At 35.5% G+C, this 19,572-nt stretch overlaps 2 protein-coding genes across 2 annotated transcripts; both read right to left on the bottom strand.

The window, feature by feature from the left end:
- Positions 1-2,331: 2,331 nt before the first annotated feature.
- Positions 2,332-4,716, bottom strand: LOC103419799 (myb family transcription factor IPN2-like). Its single transcript, XM_029110079.2, has 6 exons — positions 4,320-4,716; positions 4,154-4,230; positions 3,976-4,036; positions 3,768-3,834; positions 3,465-3,507; positions 2,332-3,328 (listed from the first exon to the last, which is right to left on the bottom strand). Exons 1-6 carry the CDS (start codon positions 4,501-4,503, stop codon positions 2,633-2,635), a joined length of 1,128 nt encoding a protein of 375 aa, XP_028965912.1. The 5' UTR covers positions 4,504-4,716; the 3' UTR covers positions 2,332-2,632.
- A 6,325-nt stretch (positions 4,717-11,041) lies between these two features.
- LOC114827709 (succinate-semialdehyde dehydrogenase, mitochondrial-like) lies at positions 11,042-17,927 on the bottom strand. Its single transcript, XM_029110078.2, has 20 exons — positions 17,618-17,927; positions 16,687-16,800; positions 16,463-16,562; positions 16,212-16,260; positions 16,031-16,118; positions 15,823-15,933; positions 15,381-15,443; positions 15,165-15,275; positions 14,471-14,536; positions 14,270-14,347; positions 14,086-14,163; positions 13,593-13,659; positions 12,877-12,962; positions 12,736-12,768; positions 12,598-12,630; positions 12,223-12,323; positions 11,909-11,994; positions 11,670-11,776; positions 11,513-11,590; positions 11,042-11,314 (listed from the first exon to the last, which is right to left on the bottom strand). Exons 1-20 carry the CDS (start codon positions 17,708-17,710, stop codon positions 11,276-11,278), a joined length of 1,581 nt encoding a protein of 526 aa, XP_028965911.1. The 5' UTR covers positions 17,711-17,927; the 3' UTR covers positions 11,042-11,275.
- Positions 17,928-19,572: the final 1,645 nt, after the last annotated feature.

Below are 19,572 nucleotides of genomic sequence, written 5' to 3'. Positions count from 1 at the left end.
TTTACCAGGGTCCATGTATGTATACGAGAGAGAGAGAGAGAGGAGGAGGGGGGGGGGGGAACAAAAGAAGCTTCTGGTGTATACTTCGTAAGCAACAGGAAAATTATTTACTAAAAAGACCCAAAGTTGTCAAATGAGTAACATGCAGAATTCAAAGTACTTATGTTGGACAAGTACTGCAAATGATTTGCATTTGCATGATGGAAGGATATGCCTTGAATAACAGCTTCTTCAAATCATAATCATATGCTGATCATGATTCCTTATAAATTACAAAAATATTATTACTGCATGCAAACTGCTGAAATTATATAAAAAGAAAAACGTAATTAATCAATATAGCTTCATATATAGCCATGATCATCATCAGCAGCTTTTGATGCAATGAGAGTACCCTTTAACTTTGCCCACATAAAGATAGAAGCTTCCTCGATATGTGCACGCGTGGGAGTGCGTTGTATTCTTCCTTGCTTTTAGGCTTTATCATCTTTTTCTCCATCTCTCCCGCTCCCTTCAATTGTGTCTATGCTGAGATTAGAGGTAAAGGTGGCAAATCAATCTATTAGATTGTTAATAGGTACTCGTTAAGATTTGTTTAATTTGATATCATCATAATATATAGGTTACGATTTGTAATGATGATTATGGTGTAAAATGAAATTAAACTAAATGAGTCTTAATGAGTACCCATTAATAACCCAATGAATTAATTTGCCACTTCTAATCAGAGGGGAGCTTTCCTGCCAACTTGCAGTGGCTAGATTTTTCTCTGCAACCAATAAAGCCAATTGTGGCACCACTTTCTTTTTCCACACACGAAAGAGAACCCCCTCTCACTCTGCATGGATCTAATCCATTTACTTTGCCCTTAATGGGATCACCTGTTAGAGGCAGTTAGATACACACATGACCTCTATCTTACTATAATAATATTAGTAATTGGAATCCATGCATGATTGCATGTGGCCCTATAACCTAATGAATAAGGTGTTGGGTTTCCAGCCATGCATTATGGGTCTCTAGATTATTGTAATAATTTTGAATCCTCTATCCCCTTAATAATAATAATATTTAAAAAGAAAAAGAAAAGAATCCATGCAAGATTATCAAAAAATCAAATTAAGTGCACCAATCATGAGACTTTTTTTTTCTTTTTTTTTCAATAAAACTTAAACACACAATACTGACATACTTGCTAACACATTTATATTATAGATGTGAGCTTTATGATTACATGTAGGACTCAAATATATCAAACAGTTGCATCAACAAGTCTTTCAGTTTGTATGTATTGCGAAATAAAAGTCAATTACTATATATGTCACCTAAGTAAGTAGTTGTGTTAAAAATTGTTTAGTAAAGTGGATAAAGTCAAGTACATACTTATTGTTGGGTAAAGAAAAAAATTGATGAAAGGTACACTTGTTGTCGGCCTCCTTGTATGACACCCAAGGAATGTGAAGGACTAAAGAGTGAAAAAGGAGCTTGAAAGATATTTAGATATATACTATTGGTCGGCTTCTTGTAGGGAATTCTTTCTCATCTTTAAAAAGGAGCACGTCCTCCCTTAAGATCTTCCTATGCCAAATGAGTATTGTATTGTTCCTTAATAATTGTATAATCAATTTGTTTTCTTTACTGTGCTCTATGCATTTGTTCGTTAGCGCGCTTATACAATTTTGTACTTTATTGGGAAATATGTTTTGTTAAATTCTTAGTTATTATCCCAAAAGGTTTTGTCTTCAACAAGAAGATTAACTAACATAAAAAAGCAGCATCATTGCAACTTGCTAGTCTTCATATATGATATAACAATAGAATTAATCTAATAAACATGGGATCACATTGACCACATACTATTACCATACCTGCAACTCAAAAAATGAAAAGGAGAGAGAGAGAGAGAGAGAGAGAGAGAGAGAGAGAGGGAGGGAGGGAGGGGGACATAAAAACCCTTCAAGTGCATGGCCTTACCCTAATGTATTATGGAATTCAAACGCTTGTAAAAAACAAAGTATCCTCCAACCGTAAGATGACCTAAGCTATAACGTTCTTAAGACTAAACGTTAATTGGGAACTAGAAGTTGCAGTTCAGTTTCTTTTAATTAAAGAATGCATGCTGAAACCTTTAAATAAAATATCTTGATTAATACCTACGAGAGACATCAAAGTTTGCATGCTGAATATCAGACTTGAAAAGTACAATCGAAGTTGTATTACTTGCAAGTAAGGAACAATATATTACTTTGCTTTCTCAATCATACTTAATGAACAAAGAAAATATACCTGAAGGTTTTTATTGTTAAAAAAAGTTATTATTCATAACTAGTATTCAGGAATTAATGTTGCACATTGCCACTCATATATAGTACTTATTCATGTCAAGATCAAATTTACCACGACATCCATGGAAATGTGGAAATTAGGTATCAAGCTACAAATGTGCTGATAAATTTAACAGTGTAACTTTATAGGTTTGCCATGCATGGCATTTATCATACTTTAATTTAGTAGAAACCTAATATGACGTAATAACCAGCATGAACATCCCGACAAGAAAAAAACAAAATAAAAAGAAAACCTTCATGTCGTGCATGGACCAAAACCCTAGATCGATCTCATCCTTCAAATCTTAATATTGATTTTGGGCTGACCCGAAAGGTGAATTTCTTCCTTGTCGAATACCACTGTTAATCATGGGGTTCATCCTGTCCGAGCCTAGTGGTGCTCTCCGTGGCGAAGGCCTTTCGAGTGTATTTGCTGAATCAAACTTCTTGTCATCTCCTTGTAACATTGGCTTGGATTCGTAAATGTCTGAAATAGAATCGATCTCTGAGCCTCTCTCGATAGATGGCGGAGCAATTTGAATTGAATCTGATGATTTGAAAGGATCATCCTGAGGTCCAAGACATGACGCGGCTGTTCCCAAGTCTTGAAGCCGGAGATCGTCAGACCAAAGCAAAGGGCTCTTGCCGCTACCACTATAAGGGCTAGGCCTTTTCTTTGATCCCAAGCAAATGTTGTTATCGTTAGTCGGCATGAAACTGTGATCAAGAGGTGGCCTGTCCAAGTTTTGTTGAAGATCGAGGTGGTCTCCTCCATATATGTTAAGGTCTTGAAAAGATGGAAAGTTGAGAGAAGAATTGAAATCTTTCAACGCTCCCATGTCAGTAGGGTTGACACCTTGGTTTCCAATATTACCCTTGTAACTTCCTGCAGCAGCAGCTGCCATACTGTTCTCACCAGCAAGTGTTTGGCAGGCTTTCTCTAATATGCTTTGCATGTACTTTCCCTGAGCCTCGATTCTCAACTGAAGGTGTTTCTGGACCTTTTATATATATAGTACAACATATTATAATCAGGATCAAGGTCATCCATGCATGAAATATATGTACAGAACCTTAATTACTTTTGAATTTTGATCACTGATATATTTAGGTACTAATGCATGAGTTGAAATATACCTCCAATTGTTCATGCAGTCTTCTCTGCACCTCCATTTGCATCCTGATCTCATCAACCATGTTGCAATTAATACCGTTAGATACAGTTTTTCACATACATTCCACAAGAAAATGCAAAATCCCCAGCCCACAACAAAGCATATGAAAGGATATACCTAGCCAACCGAGTTTTAAAATTAATAATAAATAATTTCTTTGCATAATTGATAAAAAGGTTATACATACTTTCTTCAAGATATTAAAATTCCTAAACGAAAAAAAAAAATAAGAGAAAGAAAAAGAATAGAGAATATATATACATACTCATTCATACTGCGGCCTATTATGGCAGAAGAAGATGCACTATTTCGTTGGAGATCCAGTGGAGATGCTGCCACGAAAATCAATGAATAGAAATCAGATATGCCACATGAAAACTAAAATTTGTTAATGAAAACAGTCGAAATTTTATACATGTATATATATATATGTACTGTAAGGAACCCTAGAAAGGAGTCATATATACTCATACCATGATCCTTGATTGAGTGGTCATTGAATTCCTTGTGAGGTTGCTTTCCAAGCCTAAATTTCTTTACAAGTAGGAAACAAAAGAAATTAACGAGAAGAATGGAAAAGAGAGAAAAAGAAATATCAATAGCCGACCGAAAAAGTTTGAAAAAAACATTATGTGTGTATGAAAATTAAACCTGGAGGTGGCTCTTGAGGTGATAAAGTGTAAGACCCTTCACACCCATAACCCTCATGATAGTTTTAGGTGTAGCCTCTGAAAAATTAAGAGGGAAATCAATGAGCTTATGTGCATAATATGCATGAAAGTTTCATATATGATGAAGCTTGAAATGGTGGTATTACTGTCTGGTCCTCCAAGCTGAGTGACAGCATCGACAAAGCGTTCATGGAGCTCGACAGTCCATCGGAGACGAGGCTTAGGGTCAGTGGTGAGGACAAGGCCAGAGTCCCCTTGGACACACATGGGTCTGTCATGGGAAGTCATAGTTGATGGCTTCTTGTGGTGTTGGTGTTGGTGTTGGAACATTATTCTCTCTCTCTCTCTCTCTCTCTCTCTCTCTCTCTCTCTCTCTCTCTCTCACTCAGAGTTGGGGGCTCTGGGAATACCGAGAGATTCAAGAACAAATGCGATGCAAATAGGGAAGAATAGGGTGCGGTTTTGAAGAAGAGGAGGTGGGCTGCCTTTGGTTTCTCTCTCAAGTACTAGAAAGCATGGGAGACAAGCTAACCTTGTATAAAAGAAAATTGTTTATCATTTAAAAATAAAAAATAAAAAAATTAAAGCACACCCTAATTTGTGCTGCTGGCCTGCCTTTGCCAAAATATTCTCTCTCTCTCTCTCTCTCTCTCTCTCTCTCTCTCTCTCTCTCTCTCTCTCTCTACACCAATTTTACGCTAATTATACTTATGCCAGAATGTTGATTATATATATTATAATGTAATTAGATAGTATTAATTTGAGTGGTTTTTTTCTAGTGGCGTTTCTTTAATTAGTTTGTTATTTCCAAAAGAGGAAGAGATCTTTGTAGTGTTATATATTCTGTTAGCATGTGAAAGCTTTTTTTTTTTTTTTTTTTTTTTTGGCATTAAGATATGAATGAGACCCCTCATGGCAATGACAATGGGCAGTATATGTTGTATTTTATTTCCCCCTTCTTTTTCTGAACCATGTATACATATAACACTGCATATACATACACACACACACACATATATATCCCCTCTTCTCTCCCTCATTATATATATAAACCTTCACCATAGTTTTTAGTATACTTACATTGAACCAATTATAAACCTATATATCCAACATCATATGGTGTTTAGAACACAACGACATCCTTTATGTCATTACCAACAAAAAGGTTTCAAGTATCATTATTACCATTTTTTTCGTGTTTGTATTAATTAATGTAAGATTCATTTGCCATCAACCCCATTAGTTTTCAAGTTTTCTCCCCCTTTATTCGTGCTGCTAGCTCGATTTGGTTCAATGAGTGTTTAGCAGTAAATTTGTCTTCATTTAACTAAAAATTAGTATTTATCTTATGTCAGCCGATTTTAATTACGCTTTCTTCTTGGAAGATTCCGACTCTGTCATTATTGAATGGTTAGGCATTGCATCAAGCTTTTGGGACTATATGTGATTACAAGAACTTGGTTATCAGAAAGATAATCGAAACGGAAATATAGATATGACCCATTAGATCTTATCCTAAAGTTAAATTGTTACTACTCTTAATGTGCATGGTTGTTTAAAATAATCTTTATGCGTAGGTTTTCATATCAATCGTATTTTCATACGAACATTTCATCACATAATACTCCATGAAGTATAAAATGCTGCGTAGGACATGTTTTCAACGTCATATATCCAAAAATATTGTTTGCAAAACCCTCATCAAACACGTCTCAAGATTAAATGTGAAGATAAACTATCAAATTAATATGTTGTATATATTTATAAGATTAAAGATCAATGAATCTGAATGCTCGATTTAATTATATATGGAGGAGAGAAAGCACTAAAAAACAAGAAAATAAGGAACCAAACTTTAGGGTTTGTGGTTGGTAATATATGAGGACGTGAGCATCAATGCATAAAGGGTGGTGTAATGTGGAGCTTTTGATGACATGAGGAGTAGGGGACCTTGGCCTTACTTCTTCTAAAGCTTAATTTGCTGGGCCTCAATCCCTTATCTCACTTTCCTGGAACTAAAGACTGCTCAGCTGCCATGCAATATATTTCTACTCCAATCCAAACAACAACAAACAAAACAACTCAAGTAAGAATATATTCCTACTCCAATCCACAACAACAAACAAAACAACTCAATATTTAGGTCAAACCTAATAAGCTACCACAATGCCCCACTCACTCTATATACTAAAGGATGCAAATTAGGATGCGTATATATGAACAACGTGAAGAAAAACGCAAAATGGAGAACAAAATAAAAAGGGGTGTGATATCCACACACCCATTTTTACTTCTCACACACCCTTTTAATTTTCGGCCGTCGGATCAGATGAAATGAAGAAGATCTAACGGATAGAAATTAACAAGGGTGTGTGAGAAGTGAAAAGGGGTGTGTGGATAGCACACCCCAATAAAAATCCCTCTCTCTCTCTTTCTTTCTCTCTCTCTCTCTCTCTCTCATGCAAAATGTTAAATATCTACACAAGTCATTATATATATATTTGCTAATTACTATTAGTACTTCACCCAAAAAATGGGGGTCAAACTGGAGTTTTTAAGTATAAGGGCGAACGCTTTTAATTATTTGAACTGAAGTACATACTAGCATATTTAATAATACTATTCAGTCACGAGCTATCTTTTTCAACTTATAGTTATCAATTCAAATGGCAATTTTTTATTTATTGCGAGTAGGTTATAAGATGTACCTGACAAATAGAACACTATCACATCAATTAGAGTCTAAAAAATTCGAAATACTAAAACACAACTACGGTTTTTAACAAACTTTCTTATGTACATTTTCGTCTATAACCATAATTGTACCGGTGACTCTATAGTATTTGCCTAAATCTCAATTGAGAATAAATGCTTTCTTCTTTAACAATCAAAGGAAGATTCTTCTCCTAAAAATCTAGAACTTCATGAGTTACACAAAGCTCAATATTTTAAGATATAGAACACTTTATGACCGTCCCATCTTTGTTTACATATATGATTTGGCCCCATATTAGTAAAAGATGTTGACCAGGTTCTGCCTGATTGTTCAAATCAAACCTACGCATTCATGTCAGGTAGGAAATCAAACATTGCAGCATAGATTGATTTTTGAGTTCCTTAGATTTGACCCTCCCCCACCACCCTTTGCATGTAAACGAAATTGCTTTATAATTTTGGCACCCTCCTCTATCCAAAAATGTGTGAGAGAAACAAAGCATTTCAATTTAGAATTAGAGATTATTCTTCTTTAAATTAAACCACTAATTATAATATAATTCAAGCAAAGTAATGATTTAACTTTTAGTTGATAATAATAATGGTTTTAATTCAAAGCTAAAAACCAGTGGAAAAGTTGGTTGGCTTAGTGTTATGGGTATGTTTGCTTGAATTTCAAGCATCCTTTCCTTTTTATGTGATCTATAGAGAATTATTCGATAAAATGAATATATTCCTTAGAAGGTGAATGTGAATTTGTGGGACCCTACTTTATTGTACAATTTGAATACTTTACAAAGCTTCCCGCTTTTCTATCGAGTTCCCAAGGAGGATTGGATTGCTGGACACAGCATGCATGCATGATGCATCTGCATGCATCAACCATGCATCAACCATGCATCTGCATGCATCAATCATGCATGGTTTCGTTGTAGCAAGTATGTTTGATTTCGTGTTAATTAAAGTTTTGACGGATAGATACATATCTATGTAGAATTACTTGGAAATGTTCATGGAGCATGAGAATTTTAAGTTTTATTTAAGGGAAAAATGTACATGACACGAGAAAATTAAGACATAATGGCTATAAATTAGGGATCACGTGATGAGCTATATTTTATATAGGATAACCAACACATGTACGGACACGACACTGTGTATAATGATTTGATATATGTATCCTATTTTCTTTTGTATGTAAAACAGTGTCTCTTAACTAGCATATTATATATTCTGTCACTGGACGACGGTGGTTGTTGCTCATCCCTCACCCTTTTATTTTTCAAATAAATTATTTGGCAAGACAGGGAATAGATGAGATGAAATTGTATTAGTGAAAGAGAGAGCGGTTTTATTTTATTTATGTACACTTGTAAGGAATTTAGAGCTATTTATATAAGATAAGCTTATTCTTTATCAAACTTTTTTCTTGTTCGCGCACCGGCACAAGCTTAATTTTTCGCCAACTCCGGCAGCCCACCCCATACGTGTATTGAATTTCATGGATTGGTTTGGTCCCGTCATTTCTCACCAATTTCAACTGAAAACCACCACTATTGCAGTGATAGCGGCGATCCCATATTTGTGAATGATTATTATGCTCCAATGACTATTGTAATGATATTTTTGCCTAAATTATATTTTATTGTACATATTTATTTTAATAATGAGATAAGACATAAAAGACTTAAGCTTAACACCTCAACATCTCAAGACTTCGCCTCGTTTTGTGAGACAAAAACCCTCGACTTACACTTTTGTCTCTGAAAACATTGGTAGCATCTCGATCAATGAGTAAGTGAATGATGAAATAATGAACTGATGATGATGTTTTTCTTTCTGTAGTTCTTTTTTCTTATTTTTTTGCTGGCAGAGAGATAATGGTTGAGATGATCATGATATGAGAAAACAGGTTTGATCTTGAAAGCATATATAACATATATAGGGAATATATGACATTCCATTGTCACGTCACTTTCACATCTTTTTCATAAGGGACCTCTCATAACTATTTTGATTTTAATTTTCAATTTTTGTTGTCATTTTTTATTTATTTAGAAAACTGAAAACTCGTTTACAACAACGGAGCCAGCTAATGAATGCTCTAGGCTCTAGCATACCCTAAATTATAAAAGACGAAAATTTTTGGTGTTAAAATAAGCATGTTGTGGAAAACTTAAGCCTAATATATATTCACAAATTAAACAGAAAATTGGCCTACCCCCAACTTCTAAATCTCACTTCATACTAAAGAAAATAAATTAGCCCACCCATATATAAGTTTTTAGCTCCGTCCTTACTCGTTTAGTGACTACTTTTTTAGAATGTGAATTGTATATGGAATTTGATGGGCTTTGCTTTCAAATCTAAATGTACTCAATATAGACTTCTATTTTTTTTAGTACATCAATATTTTTACACTGGGAGGAGGGAGAGCTCGGCTAAGCCACACAATGGGCAACCTAATTTGGTATCCATCCACAAGATTCGAACCTAAGATCTCTCACTTCCAAGTGAAAAGGAATACCATCAGACCGTAATAATGTGTGGCAAAGAAAAAAAATATAGACTTTTAAGGAGTCAACAAAAGTTACCATGTATTAAATAAAGACTTTTTATAACTTATAAAACGTCAATGAAAATATTGTGGTATTCAATTATGGTTTTTTATGAGTCTACAAAAAACCAAGTGTATTCAAAATTTCATTTATTGTATAAGATCTTAAAATGCCATGGATTTTGAGTGCTTTTATAGTAAGTTTTTTGTCATAGCAAACCTAACCTTCTCCCCCCCCCCCCAGATTTTGATGGATTTCATTTTTCTCAATTCTTTGATGATGTACTCCATCCCCACCTTAATGCCATATCATTATCATGTCACCACCACCATCTTACCATGATCATCTCCTTCATCCCCACCACTATCATTGTCACCGTTGCCGCCGCACTGTCATTGCCATGAGTGTCATCTCCACCATTACTATGAACCATCACTGACACCCTATCATCATGATCGCTACCTCTATCATCGTAACCACCCCATCACCACCAGCCTCATCCCTACTCCTCTATCGCCCCAACACAACAATCACCACGTCTCCTTTCGCGGCACCTTGCCAACAATCACCACGTGACATTTTCACCACCTTCGTTGCTACCACCACCTCCTAGGATCACTTTGTGATGGTCATTATAAGATAATTTCAATAATGAAAAGTTAAAAATAATAATGCTTACAAATAAATTGGTCATAAAAAATCCATGAGAATCCACATAATTTTAAAAAAATTATGCGCATTGAAATCTCTAGAATTATACAAAAGGCTATCATTTTACTCTTGCTTTTCTAAAAAGCATATCATTAGAATATGGAATTTTATGGTATTTATAAGAGTAAAAGCCTACTAAATTCTGTCTTTCACTTTAAAAACTCAACAAAAGTTCATATAAATATAAATACATTACACCCTTTAGAACTGAAAATAAAATAATTATCAAATGACCCCTAATAATTATATACTTATCAATCCAGAACACAGAGGCAAGCTGCTGACCTACTATTATACTTCATTAGTAAGTTAGGAGAAAATGGGGGAAAAGGAAAAAAAAAAAAGCAAGCAAATAATGTGGTAAAGTTTAACCCAATGTAATATGAGACTTTCTTCACAGCCCGAGCCTGGCTAGTAGATAATGTGGTAAAATTCGGAGGCTCCAATTTTGTAACTTTGCCACTACTTGGGACTTGCCTAATCTGATTTTGTAATTTGGCCAATGATCATTTGGGACTTTCCCCTAAGTCTTTACTCGATGTGAAGAAATGTTCCACAAGTGTGCTTTACTTCACTCAAAATGCGTTTTGCATGTGTCAAGTTTGAAATTCCACTACGTAAGGACGCGTACAAGAATATGAAAAAATGTACGACGTATGTCTAAAAGCTAATAAACTTTACAAGACTTTATAAGGGGTTTGGTTAGTCCCCTCACTAACTGCTTTTGAAGTGGAACCTCAATCTCATCTACTAGTTTACTTTGTCAAAAGAAGACCCAAACTCGAACCTCATAAAACGATGGTCGGTTAGATACCTAGAAACTTTGCTAGAATTTCAATTGGTACCAAAAATTCAGGTGAAGAAAAAAAAAGAAACAAACATAATTGAAAACTTGAAACATCAAAACTGAATATTTATTCATGTTCTAACAAAATTACATTGGAAATTAAAACATACTTCTCTACTACAATGATGACTTTCATTTTGTGTTCTAAGCGAAATTACATCAAACTGAACACTTATTATCCAGTACAACACATTTTCGAAGTAACAAAGGTTGCATCAAGTTCCAACTTGTGTTTTAAGCTTGGCAACGATCCAGCTAGAAACCAGGCACATCAGTTACTGCTCATATTCCCCATGCACACGTATTTAACCTGCGATGCAGCATTGAGATTTGCCTTAATATATCATAGATTATCGTTCGTAGGGGAGTATTGTATGTAGTGCCTAATTATCTCGTCTACAAGATAGGTGCGAACTGACATTTTGCAACATTTGAACCTACTGATGCATCGGGACATTTTGACATGTTTTGTTAACTATAATCAAAGGGGTATATTCAGTAAACTTACTTCCAAATATTCATCCATCCCATACTTGGAACCTTCTCGTCCAAGACCAGATTGTTTGACACCTCCAAAGGGAGCCACCTTCATTGATACAGATAATCTCATAAATACAGCAATAATTAGAAAAGAAAATGCTGGTGGATGTAGGTTTGGGACCCACCTCTGTCGAAACTAGGCCTTCATTGACACCAACAAGTCCATATTCAAGTGCTTCAGAGACACGCCACGAACGTTGAATGCTATTTGTAAATATGTAAGCAGCTAACCCTGTAAATGTATGCGAGATAATGTGTACATGAGCAGCAGGATAGAAATTTGAATGAAAAAGTTCACCAGGTTCTCTAGGGACTAATGGAGGATGAGGTATCAAAGTATGAAAAGGAAGCTCGAAAAAAGAACCTGCGTTGGTGTCATTAGCGATGCGGATAGCCTCCTCCTCAGTTTTGAAACGCAAAAGGGGTGCCACAGGCCCAAATACTTCCTCTCTGAACCAAGATAAAATGTTCTGAGCGCATATAATCGACTAAATAACAGAAGCCAATAGTTTCTGAGCACAACTACATAAAAAATTTCAGACCCCATAGCAAGCTTGCGATCATCTTACCAGAGTAACCAGTGTTAAGCTTCACTAGTTTAAATAAAAAATCCTAATAATTTGATAATGGAATTCAAATACTGTTAATATATCATATACCATTTTTCCAAGTATTTACCTTGATATTAGCATATCACTCTTGACATCTCTGAGAACTGTAGGCTCATAAAAAGTCATTCCAAGGCTATGCCTCTTGGCTCCAAGAACAACTTGTGCTCCCTTCAAAAGATTAATCGTCAAAGAATTCAAGTCATTACTGTTTCAATGAAAAGTTTCATTTGTTTTATGTCCTTAAGTAGTTGAATAAGTGAGACAACGCAAAAAAACAGTGGGATAGCAACATAACAGTAAAGAGGAAGATAAATGGCAGTCAACGTTTCATCCAACTGATCTTAGTTCCAACCAACTTGAATACTGCAACAAGGTCACATTTACATTTGTTCTCCAAGGTCAAGCTTAATATTCTTATGGCGCTAAAATGTAGAAAACTAACCTTTGATAAAGCATCTTGAACAAATGATTCGACCTGTAATGTGAATTTCCAAAGTGATATACAGAAATGCATAAGATTGAAGGGAAGATGTCATACATCAATACTAATGGAATACTAATTTGAAAAAGAAAAGCAAACCTTTTGTACTGCTGCTTCATTTATTAAAGGGCCCTGCAAAGAAACAAAAACAATAGGTTAAACCATGGTTACATAGTGGTGATTCCAAGCATAAGCCCTGGAAACCAAAAAGGCGATCACGATAGATGCATGAGTGACTACCTGGACCACACCTTCACTGAAGCCATCCCCAACTTGCAGATTCTGGACAGCTTTCACAAAAGCATCCATAAATTTCTCATAGATACCTGAACAGATAAAAAACTTAGTTACAAATGAGCACCATACATTTTGAGTTGAGTCCTAAATTGCACGAAAAGCTCAGTAAGGAAGAACCAAAATCAGAACATAAACTTCAGTCCAAATCTGGATTTGTTCAGACAGGAACGAGAGCTTTAAGTATTAAAATAAGAATCAACAGATCTAACTTCACAACCACCCACTTTAGTGTGCATAAAAAATCTTGTTTTTTAGAAGAAAGAAAGAGCATACTAAATCCAAAAGAAGCCCAAACCCTTGCGGGGCATAATGATTCTTTACCGCAATACTTGAAAATAATAAGGATACAAGAGTTTAAAACTCCAAAATAAAATGGTGTTGAAATGACTAGGGAGTAGGGAGCACGTATTGTAACAACGACTTTCAAGAATTAGCAGGCCTCACTATCACAAATCTTATACATGCCATTTGAAAGCAGCTGGTGCTTAATGGACACCTGAATTTCCAATGTTTATGGAAGCATACATCAATGATTAGTCTCAGAATCTATACACGAGGGAGCATTCACTCAACTAGAAAGTAATACAAACTGAATAGCAACGTGATTTCAAAATGCATAAAGTTTGTAACTTATTAGTCAAGTGTGTTCCCATCCTTACCTTCCTGTACGATAATCCTGTTTGCACAAACACATGTCTGTCCACTATTACGGAACTTTGCTGCAAGCTGCAAAAAAAAGAAAAAAAAAAAAAAAAGCGTGATTAATGGTTCTGCTGATGAATGTAAAAAGAAAGTACTTTCAAACAAACAAACAAATGTACAAGGTACCAACAACACAAACAGAATATTTTTGTAGCTAACTTCGGGAACCTGAAATGAGAACACATTTCCTGCTACAGAGCTAAAAAACTTGAAACTCCAACATTCACCAGACTTTCTATTCAAGAAAACATTACTGTGCACGATTGATGCTCTAATTCTTCGGAATCAATAACCAAATAGAAACCAGACTATCAGATTGGATGCATATATTATTTCCATATCAAGTTATTGAACGGAGACACAATTAAAATAGGTGCAACAGTCAATAAATCAGCACATATATAATATGAAAACAACACAGTTACAATGCATTTAGACAGTTTTACTCACAGTTCCTTTTACTGCTACATCCAGGTCGGCATCATCAAAGACTATGCAAGGTGCATTGCCACCAAGTTCAAGAGATACCTAAAGTAATCAAGAAACAAAAACAATTAACCACATGATGATTCCTCAACTGCACGGACCATCAACTTCGTTCCAAAACTCTATATCCAATAGACTATATCTTTACCCTTTTAACAGTCCCAGCTGCACCGGCCATCAACTTCTTTCCAACTGCTGTTGAGCCTGTGAAAGTGATCTTTCTTACCTGAATAAGTTGTATAATGCAAGAATGGTTAGTGTTTTATATTTCTATAGCCATATACCTCCACAGGAAAATTGCATTATTGTATTACATGTGAAAGGACCAGCTTATGTATAAACTATATACCTGTGGACTTGCAAGTAAAGCATCCCCAATTTCAGAAGCATTCCCCATAACCACATTCACCACACCCTATGTCACCAAGGGTAAACACCATTAGAAACACAAGAGGCATTAAAATTCAATTAGGATGACTGATGACTGTATCACAGTTTGGGAAACCAAATGTTCTTTGTACAAGATGTAAAGTCAACAAGGAACTACAACACATGTTTCATGGAACATGGTATCATGCATCAAGACTTTTCTTTCTAAAAATTTTCAATATTCAACACTGAGAGTGAGAAGTAGAATCCTAAAAGCCAATCAATGGTTCAATTGAATCTGCAAACGGATATTTGGTCTACTATTCTTTTCTTTGGAAGAGTGAAGATGGAAACACATTTTGTGGTCATGACAGGAATAGTCTTTACCAAAATCAAATCAAATCAAACATTCATAAAACTATAATTATCAAAACATAAACACTAAGCACTAACCAAGAAATTAAGACACATTTCCAGCACTTAACAACAATACAAATGACAATCTATATTACATGGCAAGCTTGAGGGTAAGAAATATTAACCAGAATGAGTATTAAAACAGATTCTGGGTAAGGAACATTACCTGCAACTCCAAGGCCAAAAGAAAACATCATACACTATCCTTAATACTAAGTGTAAATGTGTGTGGATGTGTGTGCATGTAAGAAACATACCGGTGGTATTCCAGCCTGAAGGGCGAGCTCAGCTGCTGCTAAAGCTGTGAGGGGAGTATATTCAGATGGTTTTATGACTACTGTGCAGCCACATGCAAGAGCAGGACCAACCTTAAACAAGTGAGGAGTAGAATATGAGATTTTTTTAATGCTAGTCATGCACTAAAAAAGATTGGAATGCTTGAAGTCTGCACAATTCAAAAATACTAAAAATACCTTGCGGGTAATCATAGCCAATGGGAAGTTCCAGGGACTAACTGCACCAACAACACCTACAGGCTGCAAATTAAAATTTAATAAGAGATCAACGAATAAAAACAAAAGCAAATCCAGCCCCCTGCCTTCCACCCAAAAAGAAGGCTAAACAACCCCTGTTTGTCTATTTTATGCTAACGTGTAATAGCAATCTTTAAAACTGAAGTTGGGAACTGGATGGGTTTGAAGAGTTTTTGTTGATGTACTTGTATGTTTGAACAGCAAGTTTAACATAAACAGAAATGTACCTCTTGTGTCTTTCTTTTTCTATTTAATTTTTCAGCAAACCACTAAGATATTCATTTCGATTAATAATATAGGACATCAAAACACAGTGATGAGCTAGTTCTCATTTGGAGTAATTATATAGGACATCAGAACACAATGATTCATAATAAATCACCTGCTTCAGAACAAACAACCGTCGATCAGCAAGAGTAGCAGGAATTATATCACCATATACACGTTTTGCCTCCTCAGCATAGAACTCAATAAACGCAGCCCCGTAGTTCACCTGTAATATCCAATTTGTATTACATGTCGATGATGATGAACGAAAGTACAAGCAGAGCTTACTTAAATTCCTTAAACAAAAATCTGAAATAAGATACCTCACCAATCGCTTCTTTTAGAGGTTTCCCTTGCTCCAAGGTAATGAGTTGTCCAAGCTCTTCTTTGTGGGATATTATCAGATCATACCTTGAAGGATGGGGAGGAAAATGAAATACAAGATTCAGGATCAATGCAAGTTCTACAACAAACAGATATAGAATCACAGAACAGCAAATATACCATTTCCTTAGATATTTGCTCCTTTCAGAAGCAGTGAGGTTGCTCCAAGCTACACTCAGAAAGTTTAGATATTTAAATCAGTAAAAGAAATTTTTACAACCTCAAGTTATGTTAAATATGACGCCTTCTATATTTATGGTGAACACATAAGCATAATTAGCTCAGTTATAGAAAGTATGCTAAATGCCGAAGACAGATTTCTTCAAGAGTCTGATGCAATCACAAATTCACATATGGATCAGTTCCCATACAACTAAATGCACCATAGGCTGAAGATATTGCATCATTTGTCTCCTTTTGACCCATGCATGGAACAGTTGTTATAACTTCGCCGGTTGCTGGGTTGTGAACCTGCATAATAGGATATAGATGCAATATTTGAAACATTCAGAACCAGGTAACATTTATTAAGTTAATGTAAAGATCATCCAAAGGCATAGGCACCAGGGCAAACAAAGAGATTTTTTGTACATACCTTTATAGTGTTCCCATCGTATGCATCAGACCATCTCCCCCCAATAAGGCCCTGGCTACGTAATAGACCAGCACCATTAAGCTGAGAAACGAAGCTTTTTGCGTCCATGCTAATCTGATAACAAAATCCCACATTAAAACTTTGATATATAATTATACACACAAAAAAAAAAAAAAAAAAACCAACTTCAAGGTGGAAAATTCTAAAAATAAATTGTATAAAGTGAAATCTGATCATGCTACAATTTCTTGAATATAAAGAAGAACAATCCAAACATAATCAAACAGTACTACTAGAGTAGGAAGAAACATATAATAATTTCATGTATACTAAAAACAAGAAAAAGATTAAATATTTCTATAGGAGAACTACTAAAACACTTTGATATCCTCCTGCATGTCTGAGAGCATATTGAAAATGCAAGGGACATAAGCATAGTATATCAGCATTTTGTGGTTCCAATATAAATTTGAAAGCTCCTTCAACACCCCAAATCCTTAGCAATATCCACTTTTCAATCTAACCCATTGTCACACAGACCAATTTCGACCATAAAACAAAGCAATCAAATGGGGATACAGAAAAAAGCAGAAACTTTAAATTAAAAAAAACCCAGAAATTTACCTAAAGAATATTTCTCATAGAACATTGAGGCAATTGCCAACCTGATCATCCTCAATCAAATTGATATTCAATATCCAACAAAACCCAACTCAAATCTAATCAAACCCAACGTATACACATGCTTGATCATACTATACAAGCATAGAGAGAGAGAGAGAGAGAGAGAGAGAGAGAGAGAGAGAGAGAGAGAGAGTCACTAACAGTGCTGCTTGCTCACAGTTCAGAGTGTGAGGGTGTTGCAGCTGCTGGGCAATATAAATACAGAGAGAGAGAGAGAGAGACAAATGACAAACAGGTGGTGGGTTACCTGGCGAGAGAGGGGAGTTGGGGCGTGCATGTAAGGCAAATGTGAGAGGAACTTAAAGGATCGACCTGCCATGGATGACGCTCTGAAGGTCATGTCTGATTCAAATTTCTGTCCTTTTACTCCTTTTCTGCTGCTTCTAGCTCTCGTGTTTTTTCGATTGTACTGCTCTCACTGAAACTCGCGCTGCCTTCGTGACTGCAATTTTGACAATTGGGGCGGTCTCCCTGAAGAGGATTTTGTTTTGGAGTGTCAGCATTTCGGGGTGTTTGGCTACGAGCTTATTCGTTTTCTGGATTGAGGTTTGATTCTTGATCACTATTGTGCTTCATTTGGTAAATCTTAGGACATCTCCAAACGAAGGAGAGTCAGCGTGTTCGTTTTAGCCCTCTAACCCTTCAAGAAATTAATATTTTTATGAACAGTGCAATACCATATTTCTTACCATCTCCAACTGAGGGGCCAGAGAGTCATAGGCCAAACATTTGCACATTTAGATGTTACTATCCTACTATCAAGGGGATTAGCTACCAAGAGTATCTATCCATCAGTAGATCATTTAGATTCAACATCAACTATGCTCCAACCTCGTATCGTCGGTCAAGAACATTATGAAATTGTGCAAAGGGTTAAATAAACTATACATAACATATTATAACACAAGAGATTTTTTTAGTATATTCAAAAAATTTAGCGCTAATATATTATAAGAAATATCGTGAATTTTTTTTTATAAGGGTTATTATACAAAATTGTCCCTGAGATTTGCATGATCAATAGAAATGGTCCATGAGATTTAAAATCAATAGAAATGGTCCTTCAGATTCTCCACAATCCATGATTTTGGTCATTCCGTTAAAAACTCTTTGGGCAATTTTCAAAGCTTCGTAACTCAATCGATTCTTAACCAAATTCGACCCATAATATATCAAAATGAAGATAAGAAAGTGTAGAACAAGATTATACCTATTTGGAAGCCCAATGATTGCCGAAGATGGCTAGAAAATAGCCTGAAAGGTGACTGGTCAGTGGGAAAACTGGAAAACTCGTCGGAAACTGGGTAAACTATAAACGTTCATAACTTCTTCAATACTCAACGAAATTGAGTGATTCAAAAAATGAAAATCACACTTCTCGACGAGACGAAAAGAAGGATATCTTTTTTTACTACTAACTCGCCGTGGTTTGGCAAAAAAACTGCTCGAAAGTGGCTAACTCAAAATGGTTAGCCACTTTCGAGCAGTTGTCCGACCAAACCACGGCGAGTTAGCCTTCGAAAAAGGTACCATTCTTTTCGTCTCATCAAGAAGTATGATTTTCATTTTTGAATAACTCGATTTCGTTGAGTATTGAAGAAGTTATGAACATTTAAAGTTTATCCAGTTTTAGGCGAGTTTTCCAATTTTTCCATGGATCAGTCACATTTCAGGCTATTTTCCGGCCATCTTCGGCAATCATTGGGCTTCCAAATAGGTATAATCGTGTTCTACATTTTCTTATCTTCATTTTGATATATTATGGGTCGAATTTGGTTAAGAATCGATTGAGTTACGAAACTTTGAAAATTGCCCAAAGAGTTTTTAACGGAAGGACCAAAATCACGGATGGTGGAGAATCTGAAGGACCCTTTCTATTGTTTTTAAATCTCATGGACCATTTCTATTGATCATGCAAATCTCATGGACCATTTTGTATAATAACCCTTTTTATAATGATGAGCAATCATGTTTGATCAGCCTTGTCAATATTAAGTGGTTGCCAATTCAAGTATTCAAGCATTACCTAAATTTCTGGTAGGCTTAGAGACTCATCCAGTGCTTATGTGTTGGGGCTAGGTTTACGAGTTCCTTCATTAGTTTCATGTTGGCATGTTGATCATCAGCTGCACCAATCCATGCATGCAGCAATGATCCACCATGAAGAATTGAACTTGATCACGAAAACTGGATTGGAACATG

This window comes from Malus domestica, chromosome 10, assembly GCF_042453785.1.
Source record: "Malus domestica chromosome 10, GDT2T_hap1".
In the NCBI taxonomy this organism is placed as follows: Eukaryota; Viridiplantae; Streptophyta; class Magnoliopsida; order Rosales; family Rosaceae; genus Malus; species Malus domestica.
The sequence above is the reverse complement of the archived record's forward strand: the minus strand, read 5'-3'. Positions and strand labels throughout refer to the sequence as shown.